Source organism: Penicillium citrinum, assembly GCF_028827155.1.
Source record: "Penicillium citrinum strain IBT 23319 chromosome Unknown utg000006l:1.0-3011923.0:1.0-3012962.0, whole genome shotgun sequence".
Lineage (NCBI taxonomy): Eukaryota > Fungi > Ascomycota > Eurotiomycetes > Eurotiales > Aspergillaceae > Penicillium > Penicillium citrinum.
Genome location: NW_026622691.1, coordinates 2,519,518 through 2,537,047, shown reverse-complemented (window position 1 = coordinate 2,537,047; position 17,530 = coordinate 2,519,518). Strand labels below are relative to the sequence as shown.

Below are 17,530 nucleotides of genomic sequence, written 5' to 3'. Positions count from 1 at the left end.
GAATCTTCACGACTCGATATAAGCTTCTTTACGATAGATACCAATATGATTTTTGATATAGACGATGACCCAGCTCTGCACATAGTCATGTATGCCTATATATACAAGCTACAAGTTTTTCTCCACGCCAATCAGCTGCAAGGAAGCCCTAAAGATGACCATTTCTTCACGAAAGGGGTTGTCTTACAGCTGGCACGTACTATACTGAAGACTATCAGCTGGGATGCGAAGTACGTAGTATCACTTCAACACTATTACTTACTGGATAGATCTGGATTTTCTCAAGATCCCATACTCCACTAGTCGCATAAATGTCATTTTCGATAATCTGCCGTATTTCTTCTACATTCTCGCCAGTATAGACAACAACGCTTCCAAAGAACTGTGAGTCTTTGCCTTCTTGGGGATGTTCTTTGAAAATCGCGCCTAGAGAGTATTTAATATGTGTCAGTCATCAACTAACTGTCCGATACTTTGCCTAGCTGTCCAAATACGGAGAGAAATCGAGTTTAGACAAACCTCCATCGACAAGCTTGCCTTGCGCAATTAGTGGCTGTATTCCCTGGTAGTGTCCCCTTCGATATAATTCAAAATTAGCCTACTCTTTAGGCTCACCAGATTCAAAATATCTATACTGGTGGTCTCACGATTTCACCTTCTTCCTGATGTCCAAGGTATTAGGACGATCAGGCATGATACATAGGAACTCCCTTTTACTCGCCGACGTCATGGTCGAGAAACACCGCGAATATGCTTTGTAGCGCACGGAGAGCGCTGAAGCCTGAGCGAGGAATCGATTGATAATTGATGGAAATGCCATTATCTTGGATTTGTGCAGCTTTGGTTATCTCTGATGGGGTTCTTATATACAATCACAGCTCGGGTTTTTTTTGGTATGCAGATATCGGAGAGCCATCCCGATGCCGACGAATGGGCCACACGCTTCAGAATTGCAACATTTACACTCGGCGGTCGTTCACATGGTAACAGCTAGCTCCAAGTACATGCTACTAATCTTCATCTGTATGATCTTTCCTCGCCCGAGATATTGGAATTTGCATAGATTCCGATTCATTCATGCATATTGTAAGAAAAAGATATACTAATCTTTTTAATCATGGAACCCAAGTTTGTCTTTCCAGCAAGTCCTCAAATTGCTCAATGAAAGAAAATGGATATAGAATTCTTAATTTCCAGACTTTGATATATTCTGTGGCAAGTTCGAACTTGGATGCGTTAATTCTATCAAGGACCTATAGGTTGTATTAGTGGTACATATGAAAGAATACCAGTAAATGCCATTATTCGCTTCTAGGTGCATTCTAAATACTATGCCACAGTACAACAATTTACATCCAAGGTAATTATTCCTTGCTCCTAGCGTCTAGTTCAGTCAACAACTTGCTCTTGCGAACTTCGTCGGCCCATTTCGCGCGTGGACGCTCAAAGGTAGACGACACACGACCGTAAGACACGCCACCAAGCTGTCCAACTGGCCGCAACTTATCCAGATCAATATGACTGTATTCTGAATCAGCCGTGCCTTCTTTGACCCAAAATCTCGTAGCTTTAATCAAAACCGTAGCAGCTATACTCATGCCAGGTTGTTGATGATCCGTGAATTCTTTGATATCGATCACTTTTCCTTCGATATTAAAGACCGACTCTTCAACACGCGACGGTTTCACTGTCGTAGAAGGTGCCTCGTGAAGACCCGAGATTTCCCACTCCGAAACCCCGTATGGCGCATCAATAGAGCTAGCATTGACGGCTTCGATCATATTTTCCGAAACGGTATTGATGACGCATTCTTTTGTCTCTTTCAAACTGCGGTATGTATCCTTGACGCGCCCAGGGCGCGATGAGAATCCCACGATGAACATTGGCGGATCATGATCAATTACCTGGAAGTAACTGAAAGGCGAGAGATTCTTCTGCCCTTCAGAGTTGACGGTACTCAAAAAGCCTACTGGACGAGGCGCAATCCCGGAGACCAGCAGGCGATAGTTGTTGATCATTGGGCGATCAGGTGCATACGGGTCGATCTCGTGGTGCTTTTGTGCCAGACTTGCCCCATTATCTGGAACGCCCTCTCCATACTTCCAGTTTGGATAGGGTGATTTTGTGACCTCTATTGGAGTTTCTTGGTTGAAATTAGGACGGTTGGCCTCGGTCTCTGCGAAGTTCTCGACATCTTGAACGATCTTGTAATTTTTTTGAGCTGCAGCAGAGGATGCAGAGGAGTTCATCCGGATTGAAATCCGAGACTGAACTAGGAAAATCGGATTTCGAGTGAGCTTGATCAGCCTATGGCTAATTTAGTCAGTCGTTCGAAAAGAGTCATGAAGGATCATTGCTTACTGCCTTGAAGAACGTTGGGTGAGGTTTTTGGCGACGAACATATTGAATCTCCAATATAATCAATTCCTTACTTGGATTTTGTTCGCTATTTCAAGTCCGTGCCGCGTGATTGTGCCTGTATATCAAGTCTTGAACTTTCAATCGTGATGGCCCCAAAAAAAGTCGGATGATGTCTCCGAAAGTCGGTTCTGCCATGCGATTCTCTGATCGCCACATTCCGTGCTTAAATGAACATCTTTTTGGCATGGATTAAATAGTCTTGATACCGTCGAGGAGATCAAATGATTTCCAGTGCGAAATATTATCCATTTCAACAGAATTTGTAGTAAACTTGGTTTCTTTTCTCTATCCGATAGCCCGAGTTGGCTGTTCTTGTGCAAGCTGCACAGTATATTTAACCCACAGAATAGATGGAGAGGGTAGAACAGTTCCAGAATCAATAGAAATAAGACGAAATATAGATTCGGAATCTGTATTCATTTGTAGGATCTGACGGATTCTAGTTCGGTATATCAGCGTAAAACTAATCAGAAGAATTTGATCTTTCCTACGATTTTCTCCAATCCATCGAGTCTACCTGCATGTAATTTATTTGTAGTACAAATAGAGATTCTTTGTGCATATCGGGAATGAAACGGATCGCAAGTCTAAATGATGGAGGATAATTCCTGGCGATATGAATACGATGCCGCTTGAGGTTTCATACAGCCTCTTCAATGGGTGTTCTATGAGTAGGCGAAATGCAACTTGGCCGTTTATTCTAATCTATCTCTCGGCAACATGATAGCATGCCGAGCGACGGCACGGGTTACCAATGATAACATTCATGCAAGTAGCCTGACCCTCAAATTCAAACAACTCAAGAGTCTCATCTCTTGTTTGTGTGACCCAAAAGTCGACGATGGCAAAAATGGCCCTACAATTACCTTTGGCCGCCATTACGCGTACGGCGCGTGTACTGAGCATTCGACAGCACCGACTCATCTCAACTTTAAATCATGGATTCTCTACTCTTTCTATCTCGAGGAACTTCAATTCTACTTTGAGACTGCGACCTACCTATCGGACCTCATTCTCCTACCCCCCCACTATCTACGTCGACGAAAACATGTTCCGCGAATACCATCATACGAGTGCCTACCATGGCCGAGTCCATCACCGAGGGAACCCTTGTTCAGATGAAAAAAAATGTAGGAGACTTTGTCGAAGAGAATGAAGAGCTTGCTACAATCGAAACCGATAAGATTGATGTTTCTGTTAATGCTCCGCATCCTGGGATAATGCAACGGTTACTTGCAAGGGAAGGAGACACAGTAGCTGTGGAGCAAATCATCGCAGAGCTCCAGTTTGCAGGTGACAAACGTCCCGGAAGTACACCTGAAATCGAACAGGCTCGGGATGAAAAAGTGCCTCGCCCAGAAGAGAAGATATCGGAGCGGTCTGAGAATACCCAAGAGAAGCTCGAATCAAGCCGAGAGCCCGAAAATGTGATATTGCCCTCTCGTGGCAGCGAACTGCTTCAAACTTCACATGAGGCCGTGTCGCAGGAATCCAAAGCTAGAAGTAAAGAGCATCGCGTATGTCATATTCAAAGTATTGATGAGCCATCACCAGGCATCAAGTGAATTGTTACTCACTCGCTCTTCTTGATTATAGGTCAAAATGGCACGAATCCGACAAAAGACCGCCCAACACTTGAAACAATCCCAGAACACCGCAGCCTTCTTAACTACATTCAACGAAGTGGATATGTCAAGGCTCATGAAATTCCGAAAAGAGAACAGGGAGCAAGTTCTTCAACAGCACGGTATCAAGTTAGGATATATGGGTGCAATGGCACGAGCATCGGCTCTAGCCCTCAAGAAGATACCAGCCGTCAACGCAGCCATTGAAAATGGAGATACGATTGTCTACCGTGATTATGTTGATCTAAGTGTTGCTGCTGCTATTCCAAAGGGTCTCGTTACTCCGGTACTTCAAAACATCGAGTTAATGAGTCTCATCGAGATTGAAAAGAATATCTCTGATTTAGTCGCAAAAGTAACCACCTTCTATACCCCCGTCTATGATTCTTGCTGACAATCTGTATCGGCCCGTGATGGAAAACTCACCATGGAAGATCTGATAGGTGGCAGTTTCACCATCAGCAACAGTGGTATTTGGGGCTCTCTGTTTGGAACACCAATCATCAACATGCCCCAGACTGCAGTACTCGGTGTTTATGGTATTCAGGATCGACCCGTAGCAGTAAATGGCGAAGTGCAGATCAGACCGGTAAGTCCCAGATCCCATCTCTTTCAAGGCCATACCTGGAACCCTGAAGTCTGGGTCAGCGTGCGTGAAAAAGCTAATCCGATATTTGATAAGATTATGTACATTGCTTTAACATATGATCATCGGATCATCGATGGTAGAGAAGCAGTGAAGTTTTTGAATCTCGTCAAAGGGTATCTGGAAGAGCCAAGTACTATGCTTCTTCATTGAAATTGATTGTCCATCAACATAAGGTATCCACGGAATCTACACGTCAAGATTGAATACAAATTAATAGCGAAATCTCTTTGAAAATTACCTACTTTTGTAAGGATAATGGATCCATTTCTTAGCTTCGTGACGGTCATGGAATTTTAGTATCCTAGAACATAAGGCTATTACAGTAACATCTATCCAACAACTCCCCCCACAGACTGCATTATGCTTTCGACATCCAATTGATCGGCAAGGTCTAATAACTCCCGTGGTGGAAGACTGACCGATGAATTCAGCCCCAAAAGATCCCATTCAAACGCCTCTTCTACATCAACTTGCTCCAAATCCTGAAAGCCGCTCTCTTCCTGTGTGTTTGAACTAGCGTTAATTCTAGGAAGCGGAATTGGGTCGGACTTGGGTGTTAAGGGTGCCAGTATTTGCTCGAGCTGCCGTAGTTCCTGTCTTCTCAGAGGGGCAGCTGGATTCCCCTTTAATATTAACTTATCCAAAACGCATTCAAGATGATCACACCATATATTATTATGGATGAGGGATGGAGCGATTGCGCGTATCAAATAGAGGACGAATGCGGATGAAGATGCGTCTTCGATTTGGAATGGTAGAAATGCATCTTTGAAGATTAGTCAAGTTGGAGATCAACGGGTTGTAGCTATGACGGAGTGAACATACCCATAAGGTCATCATCTGCTAGAGTTTGAAGAGTTTGCAAGATCGTCTGAGCAGAGTCGGCACAGCACTGCAAAAGAGATGCGACGGCAGGAGAAAGCGAGAGCTTTTGCGACGTATTTCTTTCTGTCTTTTCAATGTGCATATGTAGAGCGCACATTACCAGTGGTCTTGTTGTGAGGACAACACACTGGATCATATTAGCTTAAACTAAACAAGTCTGAATATTACTGTAACACTAACATGGTGATGCGCTAACATCAAGCGAATGGCCATTTTTGAAGCTCTACTGATCAGTCCGTGGAAATGCTCATTCAAAAAAGCCGTTAGATCGTGAGATAGCTCTGCCATGCTATGAAGAATTGACTGGGTATTTCTTATCAATGATCCGTTGAACTCGTCGCCAACTCCATAAACAGCTATGAAATGTCAGTTTCAAAAATTTCCTTAAAAATTTGGTATACTACAAACTTACTGGTGAGAATCTGAGCCATTAGCCGGGAGAGTCGCACATGGAGTGTCAGATTAATATGTTCGACAGAACCTTCCATCTCTGCTGGTAACCTTACCGTGATATCCTCGTCTCTGATGGAGCTAGGCGCTCCTATCAATGCCGAGAACTCACGATCAAGCATATAAACGACCCAGAATATTGTTCGGCATCGGCTAGAAAGCTCTGCTCCGCATAATTCTTCTGGCACATGCCGATGGATTCCTTCGATGATACAACTGCGTAATGCCTGACCGATCTGTTGAAGGCCGGTATCAGTACCGTATTAAATGATGTATAAAGTCAATCTAGGCTAGAACTCACGTTTTGAAAAGCCGCGCGTCTCATGTCAATAGATTGAAGATAAACTGCGGCCAGACTCAACGCCTGGATACATGTGAGAGGGTCTTCATGCATCCCAGAAAGATCGGGAAGAAGTGACATTGCTCTAGATGCATACTGGTGACCAGGGGGCGTCCCAGATGGATTCCTAGGCGTGAGAAATGCTTTTCCGAAAGCGAGTACAAGAAGGTATTGCGTATACCAATACCTCGAAGAGGCGGCCTTGCTAGGCGGATCATCGTAGAACTCATGAAGATGTCGTAAATATGACTCCTCGTCAATCATGAAAGACAGGAAGCCAAAGTAGAATTTCACCGTGTTGAAAAGAAAGAGTGCATAATCCAATGGGGGTAGATTCGTGACGTCGGGTACTTCATCTGCGGGAAAAGGCCTCCATTGTAATTTGAAAGCCATTCCATCAAGATGCCAGGGATCTGGTGGGCAATTTGCTTCCGGGACACGTCTTCCTATCAGAGCCAGTACCCGCCGGCAAAATGACCATGAAGAAGTTGGTCCCATATACCCTTGAGATTTTGAATTAGCCAATTTCCTGGAAATCCCCATTCAGTTTCAATTGGAACTCACAAAAACGGCCATCTGGTGTCATAGCAAAAGAGGGGTCTCTATCTACCAGTGGATTCCGCGAAAAGCGTGATCTATGCCCATCGTGCTCGACGTCAGGATCTTCTGCGGGTTGGCCATTCTCGATCTGTGGGGTATGGGTGGGATGAAATGCTGATTCAAGGCCTATTTAAGTCAATTATCCCTGGTTCCGAATCAAATGAATGATCCTCTCTCACCATGTGAGGCTCTTCTCCATTGTCCTCCTGTGCTGTCGTCTAATAGAAATGACGGTCCATTGGATGGTGATAGTATACCATCCTCATCGCCAGCGAAAGAAGACGAGGTAATATTATGATGAGTATTCAATGGATCGGATTGTCTGTGGATACTCCTTCCTTTCGTGAATTGCTCTTCCAGCTGTCTCAGATATCTTACATTGCACAATTAGCACTGAATAATGTATTTCAACTTTAGAGCATACCGTTCTGACACTGAGATCCGAGTATCCTCCGCTGGAAAACGACAAGGTTGCTTCTTCCGAGCACACCTATTGCAAGGCTCAGAGCCCGAACACTTTACTTTCATGCCTCGACATCGTATGCATCTTTTTGTATCTTAGCAATAGATCTTCGCCACCCTCTTATCCAAACTTACGCTCTTTGGCATTTCTTTGATTTTGCTCTGCTCGGATTCGGAGGCATTTCGGTTTTGAGCACCGATCTTTAATGAAGAGGAAAGAAGTTGATACAATTTCCGGTGTTGTTTTCCGATTGCGATATTATGAGATATGCAATTTCGCGGGGTAGATGGCATGTCAAGAAGGATCTGTCGGGATGGCCTTCCGACTTTTGCTTATCGGTTGGTTTATCAATCACCGTGGAGAATCAGGTGGACCAGCCAACCACGAGAAAACGTCATCAAACGGATGATTGCTAAGCAGATGAAATGGCACAAGAATGAACAATGATATTACAGCGTAGAGAAGTCCGAGGTGTCTCTGCGAGGATCTGGGCACAAGAAACTGGTGAATTGCATCCACACGAATTTGAGTGAGAGAGGTTGAATGTGGTCAGTTATTTATCTCCCGAAGTGGGACCTCAGAATGTCGCGTATATTGATAAAGAATTGAGTGGAAAAAAAGTTCTTCTCTTTAGTATAGTCACCAGTAGTGCTGCTAATGCTCGTAATACTAGTAGGTATGTGCTACGATTAGCACACGGACCAGTACCGTAGAGTAGTAGAGACTAGCATTTTTATGGCATCAGGAAGGGATATTAACTACTACGTAGTATCATCTAATCTTAAGTCTTCATACTACGATCAGTAGAAATGTAGTCATGTCGTACGGTGCTCGTATAGAATTCATGGGTTTACTAACCAAATACTCGGCGCCAAAGCTCTTTTCTCAATGCATCTACCATATGCTTGGTTCGCTCGACTGCGCCTTTATTCTCAATCGCCCGTCGGTGAAGATATTGCATACATTCTGCAACCGAGCCCCAAGCCATGCATTTGAACGCTTTCGGCACTGATACATTGTTGGCAGTTGAAGTCTTAAGTGCCCTCTCATAGTTCTCCACTAGCTCGCAACTGAGCTCATCTGCCATCCCCTGGATTTGCCCACATTCAAGCAGGATTGTCGGCTGATTTGCGATGAGGAACTCTTGGTGTTTTGAAATGGCCTTAGCTGCACTTGCAGCATTATGTGTCGCAAGGAAAAGAGCTGCATTGGGGAAGGGAAGGTTGACTTCTTCTGGCATCCGTCGAGAAAGCATTGTGTCTGCAATGAGGTCATAAGATGCATCTGTTTCTTCCTTGGTATCATGAATCAATGACCGTGTCTCATGCTCAATGTATGCACCCCGGACCAACTTAATCCCTGCAGAAAATCCCTCTTGGGCAGCCAAAGTGAGGTGACGATCAAGGTTGGCTTTGGAACCCTTGAGATACCCTTGAATAGTGTTGTATACCAGTGGTGTAGGGGAGCGATTATGTTTGCGCATTATGTCGATGGCCCAATTATCAAGTCCGTGCTGAAGGATCTGCTGCTCAGCGTCTAACCACAATCGTGACCCTTGCTCTCGAGTGGCAATGCATATCTCATCCATAGCCCGAGCCAAGACATCGGGCATTGGTTTCTTCTCCGCCATAGCATCGATTGAAATTGGACCGGCTCCTGTCAGTCTAAGATGCATGTTAATAACCTTTAAAATCATCTGGGATATCGAAAGCTTAATACATACTTGACAGCAAGATAATCACCAGCACCAACCATGCGTAGTGTCTGCAGTGTCCCCTTCTTCCACTCCTCCACGATCTCATAGCATTTATCACTATAATTGGTCGAGCCAGACTCGTCATGAGCCAGTTTCTCGTTCGGGTCCACCACTATCTCTTTTGAATATCCCAGAATCACACCCTGGTATCCAATCTTCTTTATCTCGGCAACGGTTTTTGCGACTTCATTCTGGTTTGTGCCAGCACAAAAATGATTGTAAACGGTCCATCGAAGAAGTTTGTTAAGTATTCTATTCCGATCAGGATCGAGAATAGCCGACTTCGAGTTCGTGACAACGTGGAGGATAGCCAAAGCAGGTTTGAGAAATAATTTTGAGGACATGAGAGATGTCAGAATGAGAGAGCGTAGCAATATCTTCGTCGGAAGTCTTGCCATAGAAGATACTTGTAAGGGTTGTTGTATCGAGGATAGAGAGCTAGGAATGGCCGCATCATGGAAGCGCGATTTGGTCGAATGATAGCGCCTGACGAGATTCACATTGCGAAATATAAGACCGCGGGGCTTCAACGCAAAATGAGGTAGGGATTTGAGGTTGTGAGACATTATTTCAACTTCGATATTCACAATAGGAGCCCAGCCTCTGGCAATCTAAGCAGGTTTCAGAAAAGCAGCAACTTGAGACCCCGTTAGTTAATGCTAATGGGACAGGGATATTCCTCGTTCAGCCAACCTTGGAAGATCATGGAGACAAAGTAAGTATACTGGAACTACTAAATACTTGTAGTACTACTGACCGCTATCTCTACGGCTCGCTAATTCCAACCGATATACTAGATTTAGCTGTTTGGAGCCCCAATGATAGTCGGAATCCTCCTCCGATAGAAGGAGGGGTATCGGTTCAAGCGTTCATACTCGCAGAAGCCCCCGATCAAGAGGCGGGGGAGGGGCATTTCCATGGTTTACTATCGATGAACTGTTCATCTCCGTCCTTCAATATCATTAGTCTCCACACTAGCCAATACCGGGCCGGTGGAAGGGCACATTCGGCGTTATCACCGTTACATTCTGGGATTGACAAGTCAGAGCAGTGATTCTGTATCATCTGGCTGACGGACTGAATTTCACACCACCGGATTAGCTCCCAAGCCTAAGTGGCTCTCCGGTGTATCTGTGGATGGTGTCTTGCACAGGTGTTATAATAATACTAACACTTGTTGATATTCTACGAGGATGCGATGAATTTGTTGTCTTCCAGGTTCACGCATACATGCAATACGGCACGGACTTGTAGTACCACTGATTATTCCTACTATTCTATGCTTCTTACATTGCAGGGACAAGCTTTTCAAGATAAAAATTCATTTGCGGTTCGCATTGACTTCAAGTATCATCATTTTGCTGTCTATCAGATGATAAACTATCTTAAATATGGAGCGAAGAGCACAACTCAAGTACCTCCGCATTTCCGAATTATACCTCGTTGGAGGGATATTGCACCTTTTCTAGAGGAACAAATTCCTCTTTGATAGTCCGAGTGCTAACAAACCTCTGCAAATGAGCCATTGTTCCAGTCTTGTCATTTGTACCGGAGTCTCGACTACCGCCAAATGGTTGTTGAGCAACAGTGGATCCAGTACACTTGGTATTCAGATAGAGCATTCCAGCAGCATGCTTGAGAGCAGTCTGAGCTTGGCGGCTAGCATAAGGGTCCTTTGCAAAGATGCTTCCCGTCAAACCATAGCGAGATGTTGTGTCAATAAGTTGCAAAGCCTGCTCCCACTCGGCATCGGGGTAGACATATACACCTAAAATGGGACCGAATAACTCTTGTGACATAATATCATGGCGAGGGTTCGAGGTTCGATAAACAGTAGGATGTACGTAGAATCCCTCCTTCTTGGAAGCTTTGCCGCCAACAACGAGCTCCAATTCTGGATCTGTCTTAGCACTCTCGATGAAACTGTTAAGCTTATCAAAGGAGCGTTCGTGAATGACTGGATTGACAAAGTTTGCATAATCTTCAACATTGCCAACCTTGAGGGCAGATGTTTCCTCAGTCAAGACCTTTTGGAACTCCGGCCATACAGATTCTGCAACATAAACACGAGAATTGGCCGAGCACTTTTGACCTTGATATTCGAAAGCAGCTCTAATCGTGTTCAAAGCTGCACTTCGCACGTCTGCGGATGGATGGACAACTCCCCAGTTCTTGCCTCCCGTCTCCCCCACAACTCGAGGGTAAGAATTATAGATACCCTGGCCAATACCGTCACCGATCTTCTTCTGGAGTCCTTTAAATGTTGCGGTAGCCCCAATGAATGTCAATGCTCCGAACTCCGGGCGCTTCAGAACAGTGTTTGTGACCTCCTCGGCATCACCGGGAAGGAATTGGATGACATCCTTAGGAAGACCAGCTTCGATTAGGATCTTGTGCAAGAGCCAACTAGCGTGCAGCGCATAGTCTGATGGCTTCCAGATAACCACATTACCAAGAAGAGCTGATGGACCGATCAAAGTGGCTCCCAGCGCAGTGAAATTGAAAGGAGCGATGGCATAAGTAAAACCTTCCAGTGGTCGGTATTCCATCTTATTCCAATTCCCATCAAGGTGGACCTTGGGTTGTTGAGAGTATAATGCCCAAGCTTCATGAATATAATGACGGAAGAAATCTGCTGTTTCCGCTGCAGCATCAATCTCCGCTTGCCAGATATTTTTGCCTTGGCCAAGCATGGTTGCCGCGACTATCTCCGATCGATACTTTCCAGTAATCAATTCAGAAGCACGAAGGAATATTGCAGCGCGGTCTTCAAACGGTGTGGCTTCCCAGGTTGGCTTTGCTCTCATTGCTGCATCAATGGCTGCATCTACTTGCTCGGGTGTAGCGGACGCATAATTGGCAACGACCTCGCTATGTTTCGACGGATTCAGCTGGGCTCGGGCTTGCTTTGTTTCAACCTAATCATTAAGACTATTTGAGTATTTTAAAGGTGTGCCTGTAGGGAAGCTTCTTACCTCCGTGCCATTTATCTTGATGGGGATAGTGACTGGAAATTCACTCTTGAGTTTTTGAATGGACTTTGTGAGTGATTCTCTTTCAGGGGATCCCTTTGCATAGTCAAACTAATATGTGTCAGTCCCAGTAAACTCTCAATGCCTTCTTCTGACTTACCATCTTCTCATTTTCAAATTTTGGCGGGTGAAGCATGGTCAAGCACCGACGACTAGCTCCATTGCTGGTGCAAGCCTTGAGCCTATGCAGGCCAGCAACCCGAGTGAGTGTTGAAGGTCGCATTTGCTGATAATTTTGAAACGTTTTCAAATTAGAAATTGTAGAATAGAAGTGCTCCTCGGACGGTTGCTTGCCGTCTGTAGGATTCGAGGGTCTTTATACGAACAAGGCAACATGTTATTCACCCAGTGCCACGCATCCCGACAGTCGGAAGAGGATACCGAATCTATAGATAATAGTATATCACCAACTTTCTGGCTCCATTGCAGATGCAAGTCCCACTTTTGCGGGGGAGATGGAGATCAGCTACAAATGTGCAGTGTCGGAGGAGGATCCCGACAATGATCAGAGACTCCACGTCGCTCCAGCGGGCATATGGCGGGGTTCAACAATTGAACATCTTCGATCTGCCGTGCCTTCGTCTATCTCGTTCCAATGAGAAAGGTTTTTTCTCTGCATTTCGTGGGTGTACTATGTGAAGAGTGTAGTATATTACTAGTAGTTATACTTAATGATTAGGGCTAGCCAGATTTATACAATGGAAGATTTAACTCGAATTGCAAAGAACTATTTCTATGATTTACATAGACATACTAGTTACTACTGGTATCTATTTTGAATCTAATAAGAAGTGTGAGTATGAGGCATCTTGAAGCAACTATAGAGACTGAGGGCAGTAATCTAGTAATTCGTGCAAAAGCTATAGGAAGTATGGAACAAGTACTTGATGACTCCCATGCATGTTTGCTTACCCGAAAATGGCCATCTTGAATGCGCAAGATCTTGAATTCTTGAATTAATTTCCAATCTTGAACATCTGAGCACAAAATAATTGTACCCAGTGTTTAGGGTAGTATAAGCGGTTCTTTATTGTAGGACTATTAATACTGGTATAGGTATATCCTATCGCGCATTAGCTCGTGCTAGGTATTAAATAGGTAGCTATACATAACATATTTCCCATGCAATGGAGGGCTTTCCTATTCTGGATGCCGCCGCTTTGATGAGGGCGCTCAGAATCAGACTCACTGAGCAGCTCAGAGCAGGTCACGCGGTCTGTTAGTAAGGCTCTGAGCATCTCTGAGTGATCAGTGATTGCTCAGTGATTGCTCAGTGATTGCTCAGTGATTGCTCAGTGATTGCTCAGTGACTACAGTACTCAGAGACTGATCAGAGGCCTCGATTGAGCACCCAAGCTACACCCTGTCCATACCAAAATTGGCACTTAGCCCCACAACAGTGCTTAAGTGAAATACTTTTTTTGATGGCCTACTGAACTTCAGCTTTTTGAAGTGTTTTTCCCATTCTCCAGCCAGCCCTTCTTTGATTCTATTGAGTCCTACAACCGCAAGCCAGGATATGACGAGCGGAGGTGGACTCGCCGCAATGACGCTCTCACGCGGGGGATCACCGACATCGGCGTGCCAGAATATGCACTTTGCATTAGGGGCAAAAGACAATGCTATTATATCCAGAGCGGCGAGTTCCCAAGTAGTAATTCAGTCTTTAGGGTCCCAATACCTCTTACGGGACATATCGATTGGGTTTGCCCAGGTCACCCAAAGCTCGGGTTCTCCTCCTGGCTGAACCTCAACATTTCCTTCTCGACTTGTGTTTTGAGAGCAGAGTAAACATCCCACCCACCCCCGCCTCTTATAGGGGCGGTTTCCACGCAGCTTTGATAGCCTCTTCATTCCACATGTCCATAATGATTTGGGTCTCTCGAGTCGTCGAGCGATTGCTTGCTGCTTGATCACTGCTGGTAAGCACGAAGCGCTTGACTGAAGGCTCTTTGCCAGCAGCCTCAAGAAGCATTCGAAGAAGCCGAATGCACCTATTATCAATCAGCACCTGGGTCACGCATACAACCAAGATGGTCCCAACGGCGTCACAGTTCCTCGATGAATTCTCACGGATCGCCTCAATCAGGAACACCCCAATCAGGATCCCCACAACTGGAGGCCTTCCAAAACATTAACATCGGTACCCCCCCCCCCCCAGCCGACAATTCAGCGCTCAATAACATTGTAAATCGAGCAATCAGCAAGGCAAACGAAGGCAAGGCAGCTTCCCTCGCAGAGAACATCCAAGTGGATGCTGCTTTCAACGCAAATGCCACAGCCATCATGAGAGTCGCGACCGATCCCCGTTGGAAACCCGGCTGAGTTAGTGACCAATGGAATTCCGGCCAAAGTTCCTGGTGCCCTTGCACAAAGATTCGTCGAACTTGACGCCATACATGCGGAGTTGCAGGCGTTTGCGAACAATCCGAGATAATCCCTTTTGCGATAACGGCAGAGAAGAATTTGCCATAGTCTTAGCTTCTTTAGGGTTTGAAAGTTCGGCAGAATTGCCAGCTACTTTGATAATACCAATTCTAAGATTCAAATTTCTAGTCTACTCCATTCAATCAAAATACCATATCAACAGATATCTCCATTCTTTGTTCATTAAGCTCAATAGATTGATAGTGTTTACCATACTGCATCACAGCAACGTCTACAACACATCGCTACTAAATCGCTGCGGCATCGCCGTGACATCCTTAAGGCGTTGCACAGTCCGATCTACTCTACATCGGGAGTACATGGAACCTCGCGTCCTAACTCTCCCGCCGTAGGGCACCGGAAGTGGATATACATAATCCCGAAGCGAAAAGCTCATGTCCAACCTCCTCGACCCACAATCCTAGTCTGTTAGCCAATCCACTACTACTTACTTTGCTTCGTCCCACTTTTCGTACTTCTGTCTGCCGATCTCTATCCCACATAGGGGTTTCTTCTCTATTCGTGCGTCCAGGTGTGAACCTTGTTACCGTCCTGATCCACCCCCACATCTTGCCTCAGCCTCATAGTTTCCCGAAGGATTCATTACCATTGCCAAGCATTATCTCTCTGCCTCGTTTGCCGCCAGCTGCTGGCGGCACCATATATTCCAGGATCATATACCAAAAGCTTTGCGGAACTTGCCACCGCCAAAGTTGCGCGGACATACTCATCATGGTACCACCATTCCAAATCACTCTAGAAATTATGATCATCTGACCTATCTGACAGATACATTCGTTCGAGACCCGACAGCCTCTCACTCCCGAAACAGTCTCACCAGAAGGTAGCACTGCCAGCTGCCCAGACCTGACCCCTTCTGTTCGAGATCCCCAGGAAACCACATGTCCGTCTGCCAGCGGCACATTTGAAATGTCCGCCGTGATCTTTCCGACAATTCGGATGGTCAATAAGGCAGCTTACCCCGATGCAGCTGGTCTTAAGGCCAAGGTGTCACTGATGACCCAAATAGAGAACTCGGACGAAGAGATCCTCGTTCGCTCAGTACATCCTTCATTGAGGGACTGCCCCCATGTTGCAGTCATCGAGGGTGCCCCTCTGGATCGGCCTGTCTGGCTAATCACTCCCCAGAACGCAAAATTCATTGTCAGCACGCACGCGGCCGGCAGAGAGATTCACGTCAAGCCGAGCTTTTTGGTCAAACCTGTGAACTACCAATTTGTGCCAATCCGCGATGTTATTGTTCCAAATATCAATCCTCGGAGCTTTCTTTCGGTAGAAACCATCGAATATATTCGTCTAGCCTTTCCTGGGTCTGTAGGGGCTCAGGTTCTTATTAGTGGATGGATCTTGGTCTTGTTTCCGGACAAAAAAACACTGCAGAAGTGTTGGGATCATGGTGCACCTGATGAGATATGCAATCTACGGGTTGGATATATCCTTATGAAGTACTATAGTACCGCTACCAGCACTACTATCATCGAAGCCGGCCAAGCTGTGACTGAGACGCCAGATTCTATTGACAGTCAGGCGGCACTGGGCTTAAGATTACGACTTCCAGGTGGATTGGAAGCAATTACCACAGTGACGCATGCATTTGTGCGGCTAGCGGATCCTCAGATGTCGAGTTTCAGAAGGGCTATTACGGAACAGATTCTGGTCGCGAAAAAATATCTCCAGAAATTAAGACCACCACCAAAGGATACCCAGCATGAAGGTATGGTATTTACATATGATCACTCAAACTCGCCAATCGGGAAGGCTGTATGGCTAAGCGGAACAAAAACACAGGTATGTACTAATAGTCGCTAACAAAATCATGACAACAAAAGAATAGCACTAATCTTATATCAATTATCAGATCGGTGCCATCACTCTCACCTATGATCGTTGTTCACGCCACCACTTAATTCCATACCCTCACGGTTTTCAACACGATCTGAGTCTGATCACCGGGCCCAATCTTCCCCAGCTCACCAACCCTCGTAACAGCCCCCGTGTGACCGTATGGGGGCCGTATGAAGAGGCCCTTCAGGGCAAACCAGTGTTCGTCCACAGTCTCAACGTTGCGACCAACAGACACAGGATTCATGAAGGGTATGGAGTTACCACACAGGCGCAAAAATCTATCATACACGGCACACACTACACTTGGGAGGAAAGGACACGAGGAATAAGCACTGCTCTGCTGTGGCGGACACTTCGTGACACTGATGGGGTTGAGAAGGCCTCGGGTAGCATCTTATGTCTAGGCGAGACCCACCACGAAACGGCGTCTGCTCTTCTGTTTCAAAACTTCCAGGGCCCCCTCAGAGAAAGTGAAGACATTCAAATTGGTCCGGACGAGGACTTGCCTACATTCAAGGGAGGCTTCCTGTTGCCCAAAGAGATTAGAATGTCGACAATCATTTCAGTTGAAAACCTTTTTTCGAATTCATTCCTTACGCCTCAGAAAAATTACAATATGGAGACAGCCACTCAGGAGAACTCCATGACTGTTTAGAAATATCCAAAATACTGGCATTGTTATAAGCTTACTGGCTATAGAAAATTAATCGAAATGATTTCGCTGGTACCTCTGAAATTAAAAACTGTAGAAGATTAGCTCTCAATACTCTCTGACCTTTGACCTCTGCAAGAAGCAGCATACAAGGGCAAACTAGATAAATTGTTCCCAGGAGCTTGCAGACCTCAGCCAGAATTCATAGGATAATAAGGTGAGCTGCTCTATGTGTTTGCTCCTGGGAGGTAGTATTACCGCGCAATTCTGCAGCTGTTTGTGATGCGTACTATTTTTTGATGGAGCATCTGAGCCTTCTAAAAATGGGGAGACCACGGGGAGACTTTTGTGAGAGATATCGTGT

The 17,530-nt window shown here is 45.4% G+C and overlaps 8 protein-coding genes across 8 annotated transcripts; 3 read left to right on the top strand and 5 right to left on the bottom strand.

Moving 5' to 3' along the window:
* Positions 1-183: 183 nt before the first annotated feature.
* Positions 184-694, bottom strand: N7469_007482 (YciI family protein; the record flags this gene model as incomplete). The annotated part of the gene is made up of 4 exons (XM_056646400.1): positions 184-204; positions 263-426; positions 520-575; positions 648-694. 4 exons carry the CDS (start codon positions 692-694, stop codon positions 184-186), a joined length of 288 nt encoding a protein of 95 aa, XP_056499841.1.
* Positions 695-1,364: 670 nt separating this feature from the next.
* On the bottom strand, positions 1,365-2,402 carry N7469_007481 (flavin reductase family protein; the record flags this gene model as incomplete). Its single annotated transcript, XM_056646399.1, has 2 exons — positions 1,365-2,307; positions 2,362-2,402. 2 exons carry the CDS (start codon positions 2,400-2,402, stop codon positions 1,365-1,367), a joined length of 984 nt encoding a protein of 327 aa, XP_056499840.1.
* A 1,101-nt stretch (positions 2,403-3,503) lies between these two features.
* On the top strand, positions 3,504-4,440 carry N7469_007480 (uncharacterized protein; the record flags this gene model as incomplete). The annotated part of the gene is made up of 2 exons (XM_056646398.1): positions 3,504-3,938; positions 4,018-4,440. The coding sequence occupies 2 exons, from the start codon at positions 3,504-3,506 to the stop codon at positions 4,438-4,440; spliced, it is 858 nt and encodes a 285-aa protein (XP_056499839.1).
* Positions 4,441-4,473: 33 nt separating this feature from the next.
* On the top strand, positions 4,474-4,845 carry N7469_007479 (2-oxoglutarate dehydrogenase complex E2 component; the record flags this gene model as incomplete). The annotated part of the gene is made up of 2 exons (XM_056646397.1): positions 4,474-4,635; positions 4,729-4,845. 2 exons carry the CDS (start codon positions 4,474-4,476, stop codon positions 4,843-4,845), a joined length of 279 nt encoding a protein of 92 aa, XP_056499838.1.
* Positions 4,846-5,024: 179 nt separating this feature from the next.
* N7469_007478 (Zn(II)2Cys6 transcription factor) lies at positions 5,025-7,614 on the bottom strand (the record flags this gene model as incomplete). The annotated part of the gene is made up of 9 exons (XM_056646396.1): positions 5,025-5,461; positions 5,521-5,707; positions 5,761-5,936; positions 5,993-6,266; positions 6,332-6,873; positions 6,935-7,096; positions 7,150-7,343; positions 7,395-7,517; positions 7,568-7,614. The coding sequence occupies 9 exons, from the start codon at positions 7,612-7,614 to the stop codon at positions 5,025-5,027; spliced, it is 2,142 nt and encodes a 713-aa protein (XP_056499837.1).
* Positions 7,615-8,286: 672 nt separating this feature from the next.
* N7469_007477 (proline dehydrogenase family protein) lies at positions 8,287-9,755 on the bottom strand (the record flags this gene model as incomplete). Its single annotated transcript, XM_056646395.1, has 2 exons — positions 8,287-9,097; positions 9,157-9,755. 2 exons carry the CDS (start codon positions 9,753-9,755, stop codon positions 8,287-8,289), a joined length of 1,410 nt encoding a protein of 469 aa, XP_056499836.1.
* Positions 9,756-10,622: 867 nt separating this feature from the next.
* On the bottom strand, positions 10,623-12,444 carry N7469_007476 (L-glutamate gamma-semialdehyde dehydrogenase; the record flags this gene model as incomplete). The annotated part of the gene is made up of 3 exons (XM_056646394.1): positions 10,623-12,107; positions 12,165-12,272; positions 12,322-12,444. The coding sequence occupies 3 exons, from the start codon at positions 12,442-12,444 to the stop codon at positions 10,623-10,625; spliced, it is 1,716 nt and encodes a 571-aa protein (XP_056499835.1).
* A 2,063-nt stretch (positions 12,445-14,507) lies between these two features.
* Positions 14,508-17,169, top strand: N7469_007475 (uncharacterized protein; the record flags this gene model as incomplete). Its single annotated transcript, XM_056646393.1, has 3 exons — positions 14,508-14,529; positions 15,481-16,457; positions 16,528-17,169. The coding sequence occupies 3 exons, from the start codon at positions 14,508-14,510 to the stop codon at positions 17,167-17,169; spliced, it is 1,641 nt and encodes a 546-aa protein (XP_056499834.1).
* Positions 17,170-17,530: the final 361 nt, after the last annotated feature.